Source organism: Pomacea canaliculata, linkage group LG11 (genome assembly GCF_003073045.1).
Source record: "Pomacea canaliculata isolate SZHN2017 linkage group LG11, ASM307304v1, whole genome shotgun sequence".
Taxonomy (NCBI): domain Eukaryota; kingdom Metazoa; phylum Mollusca; class Gastropoda; order Architaenioglossa; family Ampullariidae; genus Pomacea; species Pomacea canaliculata.
Genome location: NC_037600.1, coordinates 20,331,281 through 20,348,808, shown reverse-complemented (window position 1 = coordinate 20,348,808; position 17,528 = coordinate 20,331,281). Strand labels below are relative to the sequence as shown.

The 17,528-nt window shown below is 39.9% G+C and overlaps 1 protein-coding gene across 1 annotated transcript; it reads left to right on the top strand.

The window, feature by feature from the left end:
* The first annotated feature begins 3,787 nt into the window (after positions 1 to 3,787).
* On the top strand, positions 3,788 to 15,519 carry LOC112576237. The gene is made up of 4 exons (XM_025258542.1): positions 3,788 to 4,015; positions 11,331 to 11,447; positions 14,302 to 14,442; positions 15,192 to 15,519. Exons 2-4 carry the CDS (start codon positions 11,342 to 11,344, stop codon positions 15,305 to 15,307), a joined length of 363 nt encoding a protein of 120 aa, XP_025114327.1. The 5' UTR covers positions 3,788 to 4,015; positions 11,331 to 11,341; the 3' UTR covers positions 15,308 to 15,519.
* The last annotated feature ends 2,009 nt before the right edge of the window (positions 15,520 to 17,528 follow it).

Genomic DNA, 17,528 nt, shown 5'->3' with positions numbered 1-17,528 from the left:
CACCTGCAATGTCACAGTATGGAATAAATGTGTGTGTGAGAGAGAGAGAAGACGGGTGTAAGAGTAAACCATAAGGATCAAATATCCTGACCCCAGTGCGAACTGCATAGAAACTATAGAAGCTTTTGTGTGTGTTTGGCATTTTAACGCAAGTTCCATCAGCCCATAACAACAATACCTGGCTAGCCTTTGTTCACACCCAGCATCCCCCACCCAACCATACCCGCTAATGCTTCGGTGATGACGAGTTAATTCTAAATCATTGGCCAGTTATTCCTCTTTTCTCTCGGCTGTCCCGCCTCTTTGCCTGGCTCCGTCCTCTTTGACTGCGTCTGTTTGCAGTCGTAACCTCACATCTTCCGTCAAGGCAAACGATAGAAGAGAAAAAAAAAATAAACAACCCCACAACAGCAACAAATCAAAAACACAACTGATCCCAGAGTGCTTTGCGGTGCCCTGCGCCATTGAACTCTTCTCACATTCAAACGCGGGCGTCGTCGTCACGGTGTTAAAACGAAGAATGGCCGCGATGGGGCCTGCGGCGTCGGGTTGCCGCCACACCAGCACCATCACCAGAACCCAGCACCACACACCGTCGCCGTCATCATTGATGTCCAAAATGGCGTAATCGTGTCGCAAGCTAAAAGTGTGTCGGGGGCTTCTGATGCGCGGCGCTGTGCAGCACGACGCACCTCATCATCAGACGTCTTTTATTTTCTTCTATTCTGTTGCTGTCCATGTATAATTATCTTGTTTCAAGCTTTGAGTATTTTTTTTTTTTTAGTTCACTGTTTGCATCAAAAAACTTTCCTTACAGCATGGCTATGTTTTTCATGGGCATGATCATCATCATTGTCGTCCTCATGGTCATCATCATCATCATTGATGGTGGTCGTTGTAGTGATTATAAGACTGTTGGCCGATCACTCAGTCACTCAGTTTTCTGTTTAGTTTTAAAAAGACAACCGTTCTTTGAATTACAGCCCAAAATGATCTTCATTACAACTGGCAGAGAGAGAAAGAAAGAAACAGAGAGAGAGAGAGAGAAGAACGACATAAAATTTCGTCTATTCACTTTTTCTCGGATGCAAGTGCCAAGTGGAACAGAAAATCTGTGCTCGTCACAATGAAATCAGCTTTGAAAATTACTAAATACTAAACAATGTGTAACAAGGTAGATCTCAATGGCACAACAACGAAGGGTTTCCCGTGGACACAGACATGATAAATAACAACTAGCACTCGTAAACAAGTAAACAAGACTCCTGATCCTCGATATGTTACTGAGATTGGAGTGAGGTGAGCAGCGTATTACATATCAGTCTCAAGGAGCGCCTCTTCCTCTCAACTACATTTCTTACTAAGAATTCAAGGAAAACAAAACCCTTTCAGATACTGAAAAAACAACAACAAACTGAGTAAATATTTTTAAACAATCTCAACACGGATTTTGCTTCCTTAATTTTCAGGGAGTTTGTTAGAAATGTGCGAAAGACGAAGTTGACTAATTTAGTGATTGGAGACTTTTGCAAGGTTTTAATTGTTTATTTTCCTGTCAGACTGCTCCATGAGCTTGTTTCTCATGTGATCCAGTTGGCAGCATTGTGGGACAATTGGAAACCATTGTAAATAGACTGGTATCTGCTTTTTCGGAAAATTATGCAAGTAACCTTCACCACAAGTGTCATTTTGTCCTCTTCCGGAATAATAAATAATAATAAAAGTTGATTTAGCACTTTACACCAATTTCTGAATAATTTTAAAAAGAAATCGTCGTCTTAATATTGTTAACAAACTACATTCAGCTTTAGTTTTAAATTCCCAACCTTACTAAACAAACAAAAATACTGAGACTAATGTGAATGTAAGCAGCAGATGACGGTCGTATGTAGTTGAGCAGACCAAGATGCTTCATCAACATTTCCTTTCCCTTCCAGAGATCTTTATTGTAAAAAATTTCAATGAATGTACTTTTCATCACTCCATTATTAAATATTCAAATGGTTTAGTGTAGTCCCAACTAAAATGGAGATAATTTGGCGCTTTAAGGTTTTGCACGGGAACCTTGAGGGTCTTGACAAGAATGAACAGTGTGCGACTTCGGTGTGATTGTATTGAATGAATTACCAATCATTTCAAGTGTTTGTTGTCAAAAAGCCAGTATTTCTTTGTTTACCAGTGTGTCTTTACCCCTGTCATATTTTACAATTTGTCACAGTTATCCCTATTGTGTGACAAATCATCTTTAAGTCATGATTTTTTAAAACTTGATATACTTTAATGCGCAGCGCCAATACCATATAAAATGTCATTTTTGCCTCCAGGGTAAGCAACAAAAAAAACAAAAAACAAAGAAAAAAAACAAATCAAACGAGCTTCACACAGAATTAAATTCATTAAAAAATTCATCACCACCAATCTAAAACAAGATATATTCAGGATTTGCCGATCTCACTAATAAGTTCTACACACACTCACAAGAATTTGTCAGTTTTAATGCGATACAGTTACAGATAAACACACGCACACTCTCATCAACAATCTAAAAGTAAGATTGTTTATAAGTTTCCTATGATACACAACTGTATTTTTTATATTTACTTATCTTGTAAACAGGTTTTGTTTTCTTTTGTCTATTTTTGTATCAGAGCAATCTTTCCTAGTATAACTGTCTATTGAGATTAATAAAGGTGGTCATTGTTACTGTCATTGTCAAAAGACTAAAAGTGAAACAATAGAAGATCTGTTAAACAAATTATGGGATGGACATGTGACACGGCACGACACCTTGTCGGAGACTGTCCTTCAAGGTATACTGGAGTGTGGTCGACAGGTGTGAGAGGCGGACCCTGTCAGCCTCCCTGTCTATCCATGTACTCTCCCAGCGACAGGCACCAGTCAAGGGACGAATACCTGACTGACAAATTATGCAAATTTTACAACAATTTGGTTCATCTAAAATGGATACCAGTACTATCCGTACTTCCAATGTTACAGGGCCTCCAACCTACTATCTAGGAGACCTGACCATGTAAAAGACATATGGCCCTTCATTTAGTAAGCCTTGAAGAAACATAATTTACTTCAAAATATTATTCGTTTCAGTAAAAAGTGACAAAATTATTAGGAGTAAAATAGATTATATTTAATAAGCTTCAAAAAAAGTCTGTGCAAACTTGAATAATTTAAAACATCTATCGAAAAATAAATTTCGATTTTATTTCTATATATTGAAAGAGTTTGGGGAGAAAATAAATCAAAGCTAACATTTTCCGAAATGAAAAAAATCAATAAAAATGTCATAATGTACGCACATGCAAACGCATGAATATGAACAGTTATACTGACATTTATACTCACACACCCGCTTTCGTGGACACAAGTATTTAAACCCTGTTCTACCATCAAGTAGTACCCACCCCTGAACAAAAACAGTTTGCGTTATACGTTATACTAGCTATGTATATTAGGATATGTAAAATAAATATCAAAAGAGTTTGGGAGAAAAGAAATCCAAAATAGCGCGCCCACACACACACACGTATGTATGTATATGTTATCAGTTTACAAATGTTGACGAAAGCTCTGTGTGGCGTGACAGTTGATTGCGTCTACAAACAGCTCTTGCCCCACCCACCAACCACCCCACCTCCTCCCCCAGTCTGTCTGTACAGCCCCCCTGTGTGTGCGATTGTGCGGCGCGCATTGTCTCTTGCTACTGCATCCATCCGCCCAGCCAGCCAGCCGGCAAAGCGATGCGTGGGCCCGTGCAGACATATTTAAACAGGGGGCAGGCCTGTGGTGGGCTCTCGGCCGACCACCAGCCATCTTGTGCACAGCACGTCATCACCTCTCGCCCACTGACCACCCACGACACTCGCTTCTCCATCAGCGGACTCGCTACCTCACCTGCACCACAAACTCCCCCTTCACAACTCACCTGCGAGGAGGACCAGAGCAGAAGTGAGAAGGTGTCCGACCCACCTCAAGAACCAACTCAAAGAAGACGCATAAGGTCTGTATTGCATCTGGAATGAATGAATGACAAATAAATTTTGTAAAAAAAAATTCTTTTCTGAAGTCGGACAACTATTGTCAACTTATGTTTGGCAAATCTTTGTAAATTTGTCCACTTAAAAGTTTGTTACGTGGGCAAAATAAAGATGTGGGAATGTTTGACAAAGCCCTCAAGGGTCTGTTTAGAATTTTCTGGACCTTTTGCGATGATAATATTTCTCGCTTCCATTTTCACGACCATGAGATGAGCATCCATTTGCTCCTATCATATTTGTATTCTCTTGGGTTCTACAATACTTTGAAAGCAGCAGGATGAATAGTTTTTCGTTTTATAGAATGTTGTAATACCTTGTTGTAAGATTACCAAAACCTTGATAATTGACTTTTTAAATTTTTCTTTTGCTGGCAAGTATGCGCTTTCTTCTTTTTTATCGCCCTCTCTCTTTTTTCGTTAGATTCTAATATTATCGTTCTGACATACCAATGTCTCACCACCCTTGCCCCTTCCCCATCCCCCAACTCACAAAAATCTGGTTTTCGCTACTCTTATTGAATGAGACACAAGGGTGCAATTATAATTGCTTTCTTGAGTTAACAAATAATTATGCCCCGTTCCATGAAGAATAAATGTTAAAACGTCTGAATTATTTTGTGAATTAATTTCTTCTTTTCTGTCTTCCCGTCTCCTTGTGTAACCCCGATTGTTCTTTCTGAGGCGAGCAAAGAGTGGAACTCATCGGTCAATGCCCACGTGGCACACTCTACTAACGCTCGACAATTTCTCATCAGTAAACCTTTGCTTTTACACTTGTTAAAACGCTGCTGTTTCTTCGTTTCGTATAGTTGTTTATTCTTTTATACTTTATATGTTATTTGTTTGTTTTCCTGTCCATGTTTCGTTCTTGTTATTAAGCACTAAGAGCATGCTCCTTAGGAGTGCGAGCATGAGCTTTACAAATTTTGCATTATTGTTGTTGTTGTTGTTATTATTATTATTATTATTATTATTATTATTATTATTATTATTATTATTATTATTATTATTATTATTATTATTATTATTATGGCCATTGCTAAGCGTTTAAGTGTATTTCTATTCGCACATTCTAAAACTTATTTTACTGACCGGGCAATTGTTTCTTTGCTAGCGAATCTATTATCCATTTTAAGTCCGTTTCAGAATATTACTATTTTTGTCCATCTGCTCGAAAAAGAAGGAACGAATGAAAGAAGAACGTGTAAAGCAAAGTTACTTAAGATTGGATTGATTAAGGGGACTTTTTCTACTGATTTCTCTGTTGATTACTCATGATTTTGATTTTCTACCATTCCATCTCCGTTCCATTTTTTTAGAGATATAATCGCGTTTTAAATATACGTGTAGACCTGCATCTCGAATAGTAGTGCTAGAGATATTACACACACACATATATATATAATTAATATCAAGCGCATGCAAAAATTTTTAAGTCTGGAGGATATAACCCCTTAATACTTTGTATAATTTATAATGAATCTTGTCATAAAGGTATTATATCATAGTTGACTATTGTCTTCATTTAAGAGATTCGTTTTACTAAAAACACTCCACGAAAATAAACTAGAAGCTACAAAATACACACGCAGTTAAACAGAAGAAAAGGGTATTTAGAAAATTAAATAAAATAGAAATGTGTGTACTACACACAAATTTCGCATAAAATAATGCTTAAAATATTCGTAAAGAGAGGAAAAAACTACTCTAAAGGTAATTTATCACAAGACACTACCAATGACCTTAGCATGCTGTTAAACTTTGTGCTTCATGCAATAATGAATAAAATGTTACAAAACAAGATACACTAATATTAAGTGGTAGGGGCAGTCGTCAATTCTGGAATCGGAGTATGAGTTATCACAAAGCAGATGAACAAAATCAACATTTCATATCAGGAATGATAGAAATATTTGAGGATGGGGGAATGGCCATGCTAAAAAAATTGACAAATTCTTAATTTCTTTTTCTTTGGTTGATCTAACGATCATTTCTTGACTTGATGTCGTATTCTACAAAAGGTTACGAAAACTTCAGGCATCAAAACATCAGACGAAATGCAAGCAGCTTCCAGGTGTAATGTGTCATTCATACTAACTCCTCCTTAATTCAATTCAATTCAATTCAATTCAATTTAACTTTATTATCTCACTAGGAGAAATTAAAAGACGTGGTAAAACAACTGGCTGATAATAAAACTTAGAATAAAAACAACTTAAATTCCACTCAAACTATCATCTCACACAAACACCTACAGTCCATGTAAATACCCGACTAAATAAGAAACAACACTAAAACTATATTCCCAAAACCACACACCCACACCCTCACACTCACAAATCCTTCCAACACTTATTCAGTAAGACAACAATTAGGATTGAACATCATCGCTCTACCAGCATGGTCATTACTATCTCTGTCCTTTTTGTCTCTTAGTTTTACCTTTCCAAGTAGAACACATTGTCACTCACACAAACATGTAATTGTCAGGATTCTGGATGTAAGAGTGTGATAAAGGTTGAGGTCGCCACTCCTGCCCCAAATCTTTTTTCATCGCTGGAAAATAAATATCCCAGTTTTGTTGGTGCCACCATGCAGTTTGCAAAACTGTTTTGTGAAGCACGCTTCGATGTCAGTCAGATGGCAAACAGGAAAGACGAAGCTTTTTTATGAACAATTTCAAATCTTGTTTGCCAAACATCAAGAGGCATCACCTTTCGAAAAAGGTCTAGACTACATGTTCCGCGGTCACAAGATTTGTTTGCGGCTTTCTCTCATCATCATTTTTGAAAACACCATTATCTGGGGTCTTCATGTTTGAACTCGAGTTATCATCTGAATTTCACTAAATCTTTCCTTGACTGACTGATTGAATCATTCATTCGATCCCTCACTCCACTTACACACCACAGACAGGAGAGACGAACGGAATGTGAGACGATACTTGTCGGACGGCCGAACAGAAGAGCGCTTGTCACCAAGACAGCGAGGATCCTGCGTCACCGGTTCGCATCTCGCCTGAGGCATGCGAATGTTCAGTCTGGGTGTAACGCCTGCACTAGCTCACATGATATGGCCTCAGCTGCTGACTCGGTGTAAAACAATAATAATAGGATTTTTCTATAAACTTCCTGCCAACAGAAACGGGACAGCTTTCCTCCATTACTGCTGACATGTACCGCCGGAACTTGCCTGAGTGAACCACTCGCATGTCGCCGAGTTTTGCCGTGGGCCGGACTATCCCTGACAGCTTCTGGATAAGTTACGGCCTACTGGTCTGGTCACACATTCCAGACTTAATTGTTGTTGAAATTACAAACAGCTTTTATAACTTACAGTGTCGTCCGCCGGTGACAAACTCAAAACTTAATTCTAGTTTCACGAATGGACAGTTTTTTTCATAATCAGCCATCCTAATGAGCACAAATTCAAAATTGATTGTGCTTACAACAGCATTTATTGACTGGAAAGACACAGCCAGGCAGAGAAGTATTGAGAGGAACAGTGGATATTTATATAGATGATAGACTAAAGCCTTGATGGAGAGACAGACAAATAGGTTGAAGTCTTCGTGGCGAGACTGACCTCTTTCTCAGAAACCAAAGTCTTATAAGGATGGTAAAATCCAAACTACATCAGCCGCTGCTACAATTTGTTCATCAGCAGAGAAGACATTATATCAAATTTAAAACAAAAGAAGGATGGGTAACAATGCATTTTACTACGACGAATAAAACTCGTGTGATAGTAGAGTAGTCATGGCAACGCAATAAAATGGCGCCGTGACTTTCTGCATCATCATGTCGGCAACGGAGGAAAAGGAGGAGAATGAGAAGACCACCGCCAAAGGATGATAGACAGACAGGTATAATCTTTCTTTCCCGCTCGTTATCACCGAGGCACAGGACTCAGACTCTGTCGGAGAATTTTTATTATTAGCGAAGTTTTGTAATGTTTGTGCTGGAAAAAGACTTTTATGATTGAGTTTCCTTTTTGAACTCACCTGTTTAAGGTGGTGGCATTATAAACTTCCAAATGAGACTTTTTATGACAGATATAGGTATGTGGGTGAGAGCACGCATGTCCGTATGTCCGTTTCTGTGCGCGTGAGTGTGTGTGTGTGAAAGGGAGAGAGATAGAGAGAGAGAGAGAAAGAGAGAGATAACGCGTGTGAGAGTGTTTTATCAAAACAACAACCTGAAACTAATTGTTTCTGAACTCTAAATATCAAAATAAGTCACAGAAATATTTCACTATAGATCGTAACTATCTGAGGAGGTTTGGTAACTTTAGTGTTCGTATTTTAGTTTTTCTGCTAAATTCAAAAATAAAAAAGGATGAAAACATTTCAGGTCATCTACTTGCCGTATTCTGATCCCGACAGCTGTATTCTTGACTAATCAAATGCATTAACATCTCAATTGCTGCATTTCTGTACGTTCTTGTACAGGCCCGTTCTTAGCCCCCGCGGGGCCCGAGGCAAAGGGCATGTGCGGGGCCCTCACGCCACGATCACACGGTTTTCCATATGCCTAGTTACCATATCAATCAAAAGCGCGGGGCCCCTTGAAGCGCGGGGCCCTAGGCAGATGCCTCGTCCGCCTGCCCCTAAGCACGGCCCTGTTCTTGTATATTAATCAACTGCATCAGCAATAAATATCTTAAATTCTAGATTGCATTCTGGACACAGGACCAGTCAACGAGTCCAGCAGCCAGCTCCTCTCACCTTTGCCGACCATGTTTGACAATTGTCTGCTCTAGTCGGTCTTAAACGACAGGGAGCCAGTTTCTAATGTTTGTACATTCCTTTGAACCCATTGAATTGTTTACTTCGCACCTGCTTGTCAGCAGTAAACCACCAAACAAAACACATCAAGCGCCTTTTGTAGATTGGAGACAAGGTGGCTCCCGAATGTCATAAATAAACTAATATTGCTGACTAGAATGTTGTGGACATCCAGCCAGACACATTTTTTTTTCTCTCCTTTCACTGCTTCTTTCCCGTGTAACATCACCATCCTCGTTTCCCAAGGAAAGACACTTGGAGGGCTTTTATTCGCCACGACTTTTTTTGTCGGTCTTCTAATTCCTGGACCTGTCGCAACTGGTTATCGTATCCGCAAACCTCTTGCGCCATCGAAAAAAGTTGTGAGGGACAGTAAAACTGTTGCTTAGCTCTTCCCCTTTTGATGCACTCCAGACATTTGGTTGTTTATTCAATTTTATGTGTGTTTTTTGGAATTTTTTTATCAGTGTCGGTTTTTGTGTTGTTTGAAATCTTTAATTCAAAATGATGTAGTTGTTTTATAATTTATTACATTCGTTTCATTATATTCCAGGTGTTTTCGTCTGTGTGTGTGTGCCTACGTTTGTGTCCGTATGTGACAAACAAGCAGGCAAAATTAGGAAGACAAACAAAACCTACCTCTTTCAGATTTTCTCTCTTTGGTTTTTTTTTTTTTTTTTTTTTAATACATCGTTTTATGTAAGCGACGAACTTTCTAACAATTATCTGTGAATTTCTAGTTGTACCATATCCATGACTTTTTCAACAGCTTGGATACTTACACAGACCGACACTTAATGAGAAATACCCGTGCAGACTCACACACGCACACTCACACACACACACGCGGGCGCGCGTGCCATTATAAAGATAGCATTTACTTATTTGGACATTTTCGTCTCACATACCAGTCCCGTGATGATGCCCTCCAGATTCATAAACTTTCGCAATAGTGGCGGCTACTTTTTGTAATCTAAATACCTTCTAACAAGGTTGGCCATTTTTGGGTGCAACTGCAGCTTTTCCAGTGACTTCCGCTGAGACCAGACGCAGTCCTGGTGCCATCACCAGCCGCACTCTCGCACCTTTGTCGCCAATTAGGTGCGAGGACAGGAGGCTGGGCGGCCGGCATGTGGGATATAAAACCTTGAGCTGGTCGGCCTCGTAAAGAGACTAGATGGCACTTGCCCCCGCCACAACCACGGGGGCTGGTCTTCTTATTTGCCCCAGTCCCTAGACACATCTGTTGGTACATGCGAGTGAAGACACCATCGTCTGGCATTGCGAATCACGGTATCTTTCCAAATTGGCACCAAAGAAAATTCCACTAGATCTATTGGTTAATTAATCGATTGATTGGTTTGTTTTAAATAGAAAGTCTGTTTTTCATTGTCTTCTCGACAATGAAACTCTTTTCTGTATTTCCTCCGTCATTCATACTCGTTAAAATTTTACGATGTTTGATTTTGATGCAATTTGAAAATAAATATTTTCTCTTATTTTCCTAGGGTATGTCCTGTAATTTAAAGTCATATCTTTGTCTATGAGAATCCCCCTTTCTTCCGAGGGGATCATAAGAACAATATACTGTCCGTTATCAGTGGGGAAGGAAGCAAAAAAAAAATAAAAAAATAAAAAAAATAATAATCAGCCCTCAAAATACTAGTCCCATGATTAGTATCCATCCATACTGAGATGGATGGCTGTCTGCACACCACTCGTGTTCAGAAGTACCTCAGTGTGTGGATACCCGATTCCATCAACTTTGGGCAGATTAGCCATCGCACGTGCACACGCAAAATCAGTTGTTGGTCTCTCGCGCCAGCGAGATTACAATGAGACATCCAGAGTTCCTAATGAACATGAATGCGCGAAGACACTGACACCTCTAATGAGATTCCACCTGGCCACAGGAGAATCTCAGATTTGGTAGCACAATACCGCTTTCCACCATCGACACTTCTGACCATTCACAGGTCAAAGTCAAAGGTTAGAGTCTGTCCGTTCTGTCTGGCACGTGTTGCTCGGAGGTTAGTGATCTTCGCGTGATAATGTTCTTTTTGAGAGTCGTTGCAGTAGACGACATGATCATCTACAATGAAGACTTCCACTTCCATTTTCTACTAGGCTTGCCTCTTCTGTATGATTTGAGATTCATCTGCAATTAAGTGGAGTTGCGGGGTGAAGGACAGTCAGTTCCGACAGCGCACCGCCTGCAGGTTTACAATGGTGTCCACACAATTCCAACAGTATTACTCGGTTTCTGACAGCAGAAACTTTTCTTTATCACAGCATGATCTCAAAAAGACACAATAGTAGAGAACTTCACAGAAAAAGAGGAAGTAGAAGTTTGGTTGAAACACTAAACTAAATGCAAACAATCATTTTCAAAAGAGTTTTCGTGTGAACTTTTCAAGAAAAGAAGAAATTTTCAAATTCTAATCTTTTGCTAACTTATCAGCAGCTTTGATATGAATTTCCTGTTCTGTTCAGGTCAGGGCGTGATGGCACCAACGTTGTCGTGGTTGCTGGTGGGCTCAGCGCTTGTGGTTGCTGTCTGTGTAGGATCCACGCGCCGACAGAGGGCAGCAACTACGCCAGACCCCATTAGTGAGTATCTGGCTTGCATGCTGGCATATTTGTTTGTATGTATGTTGGTTATTATTTTATTATTATTTTTTTTGTTATTTTCTTTTCTATTTTCACCACTTCATTCCACCACCACCTGTCTATCTCTGAAGCGCCTGGTGGCGCTACTTTTAGTTCCTGTAACGAATACAGCAAGGATTGACTGTTCCGGGTTCAGATCTCGTCTGGTGCACGCTGTTATTTATTTTTTAATTAATTAATTTATTTATTTTATTTTTTTTTTTTTCATGTGACATTTGTTTACAGGGCTGGCTGTGATATAGCCATACTTGCTGGCTCGGCGTACAACACCAGTTTCCCCCATCTCTTGCTCTCTCTCTCTCTGCCTCTGTTTCTTTCTGTGCGAGTGGCTGAGTGGGGTAAGTGTGTGTGTTTGTGTGTTTACGTTTATGTGTGTTTTCGTAGCTTTCCCATGTCTTAGCCCTCTATCAACCGCCATCCTATCTCACCAATCCCACTTACATAATCTATCCATCTTCATTCATTGAAACCCCCGATTCTCAAAACCAGTTAAAGCATCCCTGCTGCTGCTGCCATCATCCAGGTGCTTCACAAGCTACCCAACCAATCAAAATCTTTAAATCTCTCTTCTGCCAACACACGCGCATCGCCTGCATGGCGAAACAAACAAAATAGCTATCCGAAGAAAAGGTGAAAATAATGGAGCTTAACCCACAACATGCCCCGATGCAGTTGGACACGAGTGATTGTTGTTTCCCACTCAGCAAAGCAGTGGCACATTAAAGCTGTCGATCCATCGAGCCATGACCTGGTCATGCTCCAGGCGTTAGCTGTCTGTCGTCGAACACGGTTTCACTTTTTCACGGTCCATCAGGAATGGAGCGAATGGTTGAAAGTTTTGTTATCTGTAGCTGATGCCGCTCCAGACTGTTTGCTGTGTTTCCTCTTTCAGCTGATCCGCCCCTTCATAGAAAAATAGACGAAAAAAAAGAAAAATAAAGTAAAGCAAAGAAATAAGAGATAATTAATAAAGAAACGAGAAGAGGGTTGACAGAAAAGAGGAAAAGGAGAAAGAAATAGTTCAAAGCTGACGCATGTCAATGGTGACATCACTATACAAAAAAATTTGCACATATAACTGAATAATAAGTACAAGGTATACAGTGTTGTGGGGATCCTCCATGTAAGTAAATAACTGTAACAACTTGAGACCGTGTTCATGAAACGATGGTAAGTCATTACCCAGGGGCAAAGAGGGAATCAAAGAAAATCGTCTCCATAGTTACGACGGGTTGTCTAGACCCTGTGGATATTGCTTTGTGTTTCTTCATCCTAGGGAATCCTTGCCATTGTCTTATAACCACCGTCCAGGGGTGAAAGAAACACATTTCCTAACCCCGACCTTCACTACCCATGTACAACTGTGTTCCCATCATGGTCAACGAGGGAACTTTATCAGCATCTGCCCCTGTTATCTGCGTTTCTAACTGGCTACATTATTCTTCAAGGGGGCCTTGATTGCTCAAGCCCATTCACACTTCTGCAAAATCGGAATCGATCATTGCCTGTCAAATCGTTAGATAACAGTCTCGAATTTTCATCAGCCCATGAATCCGAGCGGAGCTGACCTTTCGGTTACGATTGACCCTAGTGAGAAGACCTTACCCGATGGGTAAATCAAGCTTGCATGAACACGAGCTCCAGTGGTTTGTTGTCGGCCTGCCGGTTCGCGAGCTGCCAACCGAACCGTGACCGAGCGACAAAAAGGCTAGCCTTATGAGCCACGTGTCCATGATGTCCAGGTTTGAGCGTGGCGAACCGAGACTTTGGGTTTGGTTGTGTTTGGCCACCTGTCGCGAACATGTCGCTGTGGTGCTTGGGTTTTGCTGAGCTTCTCTCCGAGAGTCGTGGCGGGCATTAAACATGAAAGAAAATTAATTTCCGTTTTATTTATGGATCCCTTCACACCTCCTCTTTCTCCTCCAGGCTGTACGTGTCGAGACCACACTTTGGACTTTTTCTCATTACATCAGCATCCTAACCTGTCCTGACCAACAACGAACTTCCAACCGATATGATGACTCTTTCTGACAGGCCTGGATGAAGGGGACAGTCTGTGTGGCTTCTCTCTGTCTTTGCTTGTTGCTTTTCACGTGAAGATCAAGTTCCTGCAAACCAATACTCCGGCCTCGACCTTTTGTTGTTTACTTGTTTTGTTTGTTTTTTAAGGAAAGTTTATTTGTGGTGGCTAAGAACTTAGGCTGGAGATTCGATTAATTAGTTTTGTGTTCTAATTTCGGCAATCCGGACCAAAAGAAAAAAAAGCCAGTCAGTCATAGACTGGAGCCCACATTGAATAAAGAAGTATTTCTATCTTCCTCATCCTCCCAAGTCTACGCTTCTTCAAAATAGAATTAAAATATAAATAGAGAAATATTTATAAATATTTATAAATATCAAAATAGAAATATTTCTATCAAAACCTACTTGCCAAAGCCTGTTTCCATCACCGGGAAATTATGTCCAAGGACCTGCTCTGAAGGTTCATCATCAATAACTGCCTCTTACCTAAAATTGAGTCAATAATTACTACCTTGTACATCTGTTTCACCCTTTCATCTTCGTGCAGTATTCCCTCTATAGGACCAAAGCTATATGTATGGAAAGAAACTATTTTATTGCTCCTGTCATTATACAATACAATACATCTTTATTGTCTATGTCTGGTTGCAACAGAGATAGAAATTTTTTAGAAATTTTTATCGCGAATAAATACTTATCATTGTCAGTGTCTTTTTGTTTTTGTGACATATTTATATTGAAATGACATTATTACATTATATCATGTTCGAAGACCTCAGCAGACTTCTTCTGAGCCGCACGAGGTTTCGCGACCTGCCGGAGGATGCTGTCCCCACTGATGCTGATGATGGAACCGTTGTTGAGGAGGCTGCTGGCTTCGGACGGGACCTCCGCTCAGACGTTGACGACCCGTGTATGTCACAAAAAGCTAGACAGCGATGTCACACATCCTTTTACACATCTTTGGCATCATAGACTACTACAGACACACGTCTACAGTCTCTAGCATCATGTATCTTACATACGTTACTCACCTTCCGTTCTTGCACCTAACAGTCATAAACTTTTCTCAAAAGTTAGTTTAGTTTAGTTTAATTTAGTTAAGTTTAGCTTAGTTTAATTTAGTTAAGTTTAGTTTAGTTAAGTTTAGTTTAGTTTAGTTTAGTTTAGGTAAGTTTCGTTTAGTTTAGTTTAGTTTAGTTTAGTTTAGTTTAGTTTAGTTTAGTTAGCATTCAGTCGTTTGTTCATTGGTTGTCTACGCAATTAGTATGCACTTGTCCTTGCGGATTAATAAGTTTTATTATATTGTCCTCTTTTAAAAAGCTTTATTCCTTCTTTAAATGACACTTTTTGCTTTTATTCGGTGTTGTCTTGTCTGCAGATAATTTAATGCCATTATGGTTCTGCGTCTGATACTGTATCTTTTAGTGTATGTCAATGGGTCAGCATTTCTTTTTGACTCAGTATTTCCTACATAGTTGGCTTTTTCATCTTTTTTCTCTATTCTGTTTTGTAGTTCTCTAATTGTAAGCCTAGCTCACTATTTTTGTAATTATGTCTTTCAGTGTTTTTGACTCCATTGCTATTTTTTTGTCTAACGAAGTACTAGCCACTGGTTGAACATGTCCTATCCACTTGTTTATTTCTCTGTGGTTTCTTCAGTCGAGAAACGTCACCGGCAGAGGATGCTGGTCAGCAACCTGGCGGCTCTGTTGTCAGGACTGAAAGACCGCAACGAAGCCAGCATGCGCATGCCCAGTCTACGCTTTGGGAAGTAACTTCCGCTTCCGGCTGATGCTGGATTACGCTGTGCCATCAGGCCTCTAGACAGCAACAATTTTTTTGAAAGCCTTGTTCGATGTTCTTTAAGAATGTTGTGAACACTATTCAGTGCCTATACCGCGCTAATACACGATGTACAGCAAAAATCCGGGATCAAGACGAACATGAACGTTTGCTCAGATAAAAATAAACATCAATGAATAAATCATGTCTGAAGCCTTGTCATTAACTGTCTCCTGTCTATAGTCTGTGGGTTTGTCTTAAAGTATAGTTTGTGGGTTACTGTTGTATGTGATGTCTTCCTATTGTTTAGATGTTTCATCTTAGCGCGTTCGATCCGGTAAACAGATTTCACGCACACGTTCACAAAGGCAAACAAACAAGTCAGCAACCAAACAAATAGTAACGTCTCATTTTTTCACGACCAGAGAGTACACACTATCGAGCAGAATAAGAAATAAATACGAATTAGTGTCGAGGTCAGAGATAATCACATCCCCAAAACGCCCGCCACACATAAAATTAGCATTGACCCCCTCTACACAACGACGTCGACATCGCACACAGAAAGCAGGAAAGCATGTACATCTAAAGACTCCACGATCACACATTTCAGATGAGCAGTAACGAATACACAGCGACACCCACTTCACAAAAGACATGAAAGCACGCGAGGACTTTTCACACTCAGAAAATCACACATTCACTCAGAGACATTTTTACACACCACACTCTAGAACTGAAAAATCGTCCCACTATCAAAGAAAAGAAGGAAGGAAGCAATATAATTTTGGAAAAACGTAAAGAGCTTTCAGCATGCGAAAATTCTTAACGCTGAAACCAGTCTTGAGACAGATGAATAGAAATTGACTAGAAGACCAGGAAAGTGCTATAAATTAAAAAATATGGGAAAACTCATTCACTTTACCATATCTCTAAGAAGATGGAAAAGAAGAAGAGAGAGAAAAAAAAAGAAGGAATGAAGAGGAATGAAGATCGTCAATGTAAACGAGGCTGTTAGCGCCTCACAAAACAGGAAAGAGCCTCCTTTATTCTTTTTCTATCCCGCACTTGTACACCTCCACATCAACACAGTGCAACAATAGGGTATGAGTACAGAGTTTTGGTGTGAGCATGCTGAAGAGTACAAGAATAATGGATGTCTAAAGTGTCTCTTCTACCTGTCCGTCTGCTCCCTACCTTCCTGTCTGCTTACCAATCAATGGGTTTGTCGGACTGTCTCTTTTTCTTCCTTGTCCAGACTTTCTTTTTATCTTCCGTTCGTGTACCTTTACAAGAGCACATTCTCTCTCTCTCTCGTTAGACCGACAAAACGTTATCATCGACAACAACCCAAACACTGTTCTAAAAATAAATAAATTTTGTAGTATCTCCAAACGGCCTGCGAGTCCTTATGCACTACCTAGGTGTACATCGCTCTGTTATCTCTTGATAACTCTTTATGCATCCGTTTTTTGTTGTTGGTTTCTTTAGTCAAAGCAGACGGCGATGTGTGGCATATGTCGAGGTAGCAGATATCCCATGACCTGTGAAACGACGCTAGCCTTGTCCTTTGTCCAGGGGCACGTGCACGCACACAACATGCTAGAGATCACGTGACTGCCGAGTGATGCTAGAATGATTCAAAGTTGCCTTCTTTTTGTGTGTGTGTTTTTGTTTGTTTGTTGTTGTTTTTTTTTTTGTTTGTTTGTTGTTGTTTTTTTTTTTTTTGGGGGGGGGGGGTGCGATCTTTCTATCCAGAACTACATAGTTGACAGGAAACAAATAGGTGAGGTAGAGAAACAAAAGCATTGATGTACACAACATGAACGCGCAACCTAATACAGACTATCGCACGTGTGTGCACATACACATACCAAACACACACACACACACACACTATATATATCAACACACACAGTTCACTCTCTTTTATACACATACATACACTTAATTATTAGCACAAAAGATCTAAAAATAGTATTCCTATCTCACTGATCGAATGAAATACAATTTATACACAGAGAGAAAGGAGTACACTTTATATTACACGACATAAACATAACACATTCTCTGCTCTCCCAGTCCTTGTTCATGTCCTAAATCAATCATTAAAGTACTAAGAAAATTATTTTTCAGGGAAAGTATTGATACATCCCTCTTTTATCATTCTTTTCTCCAATATTTCCGGCGTCTCTAATTCCTATAGGTCGACGC

Bases quoted from the DNA above. Each gene is read 5' to 3' on its own strand.
- LOC112576237 (XM_025258542.1), top strand. From the start codon at position 11,342: ATGGCACCAACGTTGTCGTGGTTGCTGGTGGGCTCAGCGCTTGTGGTT. The intron at 11,448-14,301 runs GTGAGTATCTGG...TCATGTTCGAAG, and splicing joins AACTACGCCAGACCCCATTA to ACCTCAGCAGACTTCTTCTG. The intron at 14,443-15,191 runs GTATGTCACAAA...TGGTTTCTTCAG, and splicing joins CTCAGACGTTGACGACCCGT to TCGAGAAACGTCACCGGCAG.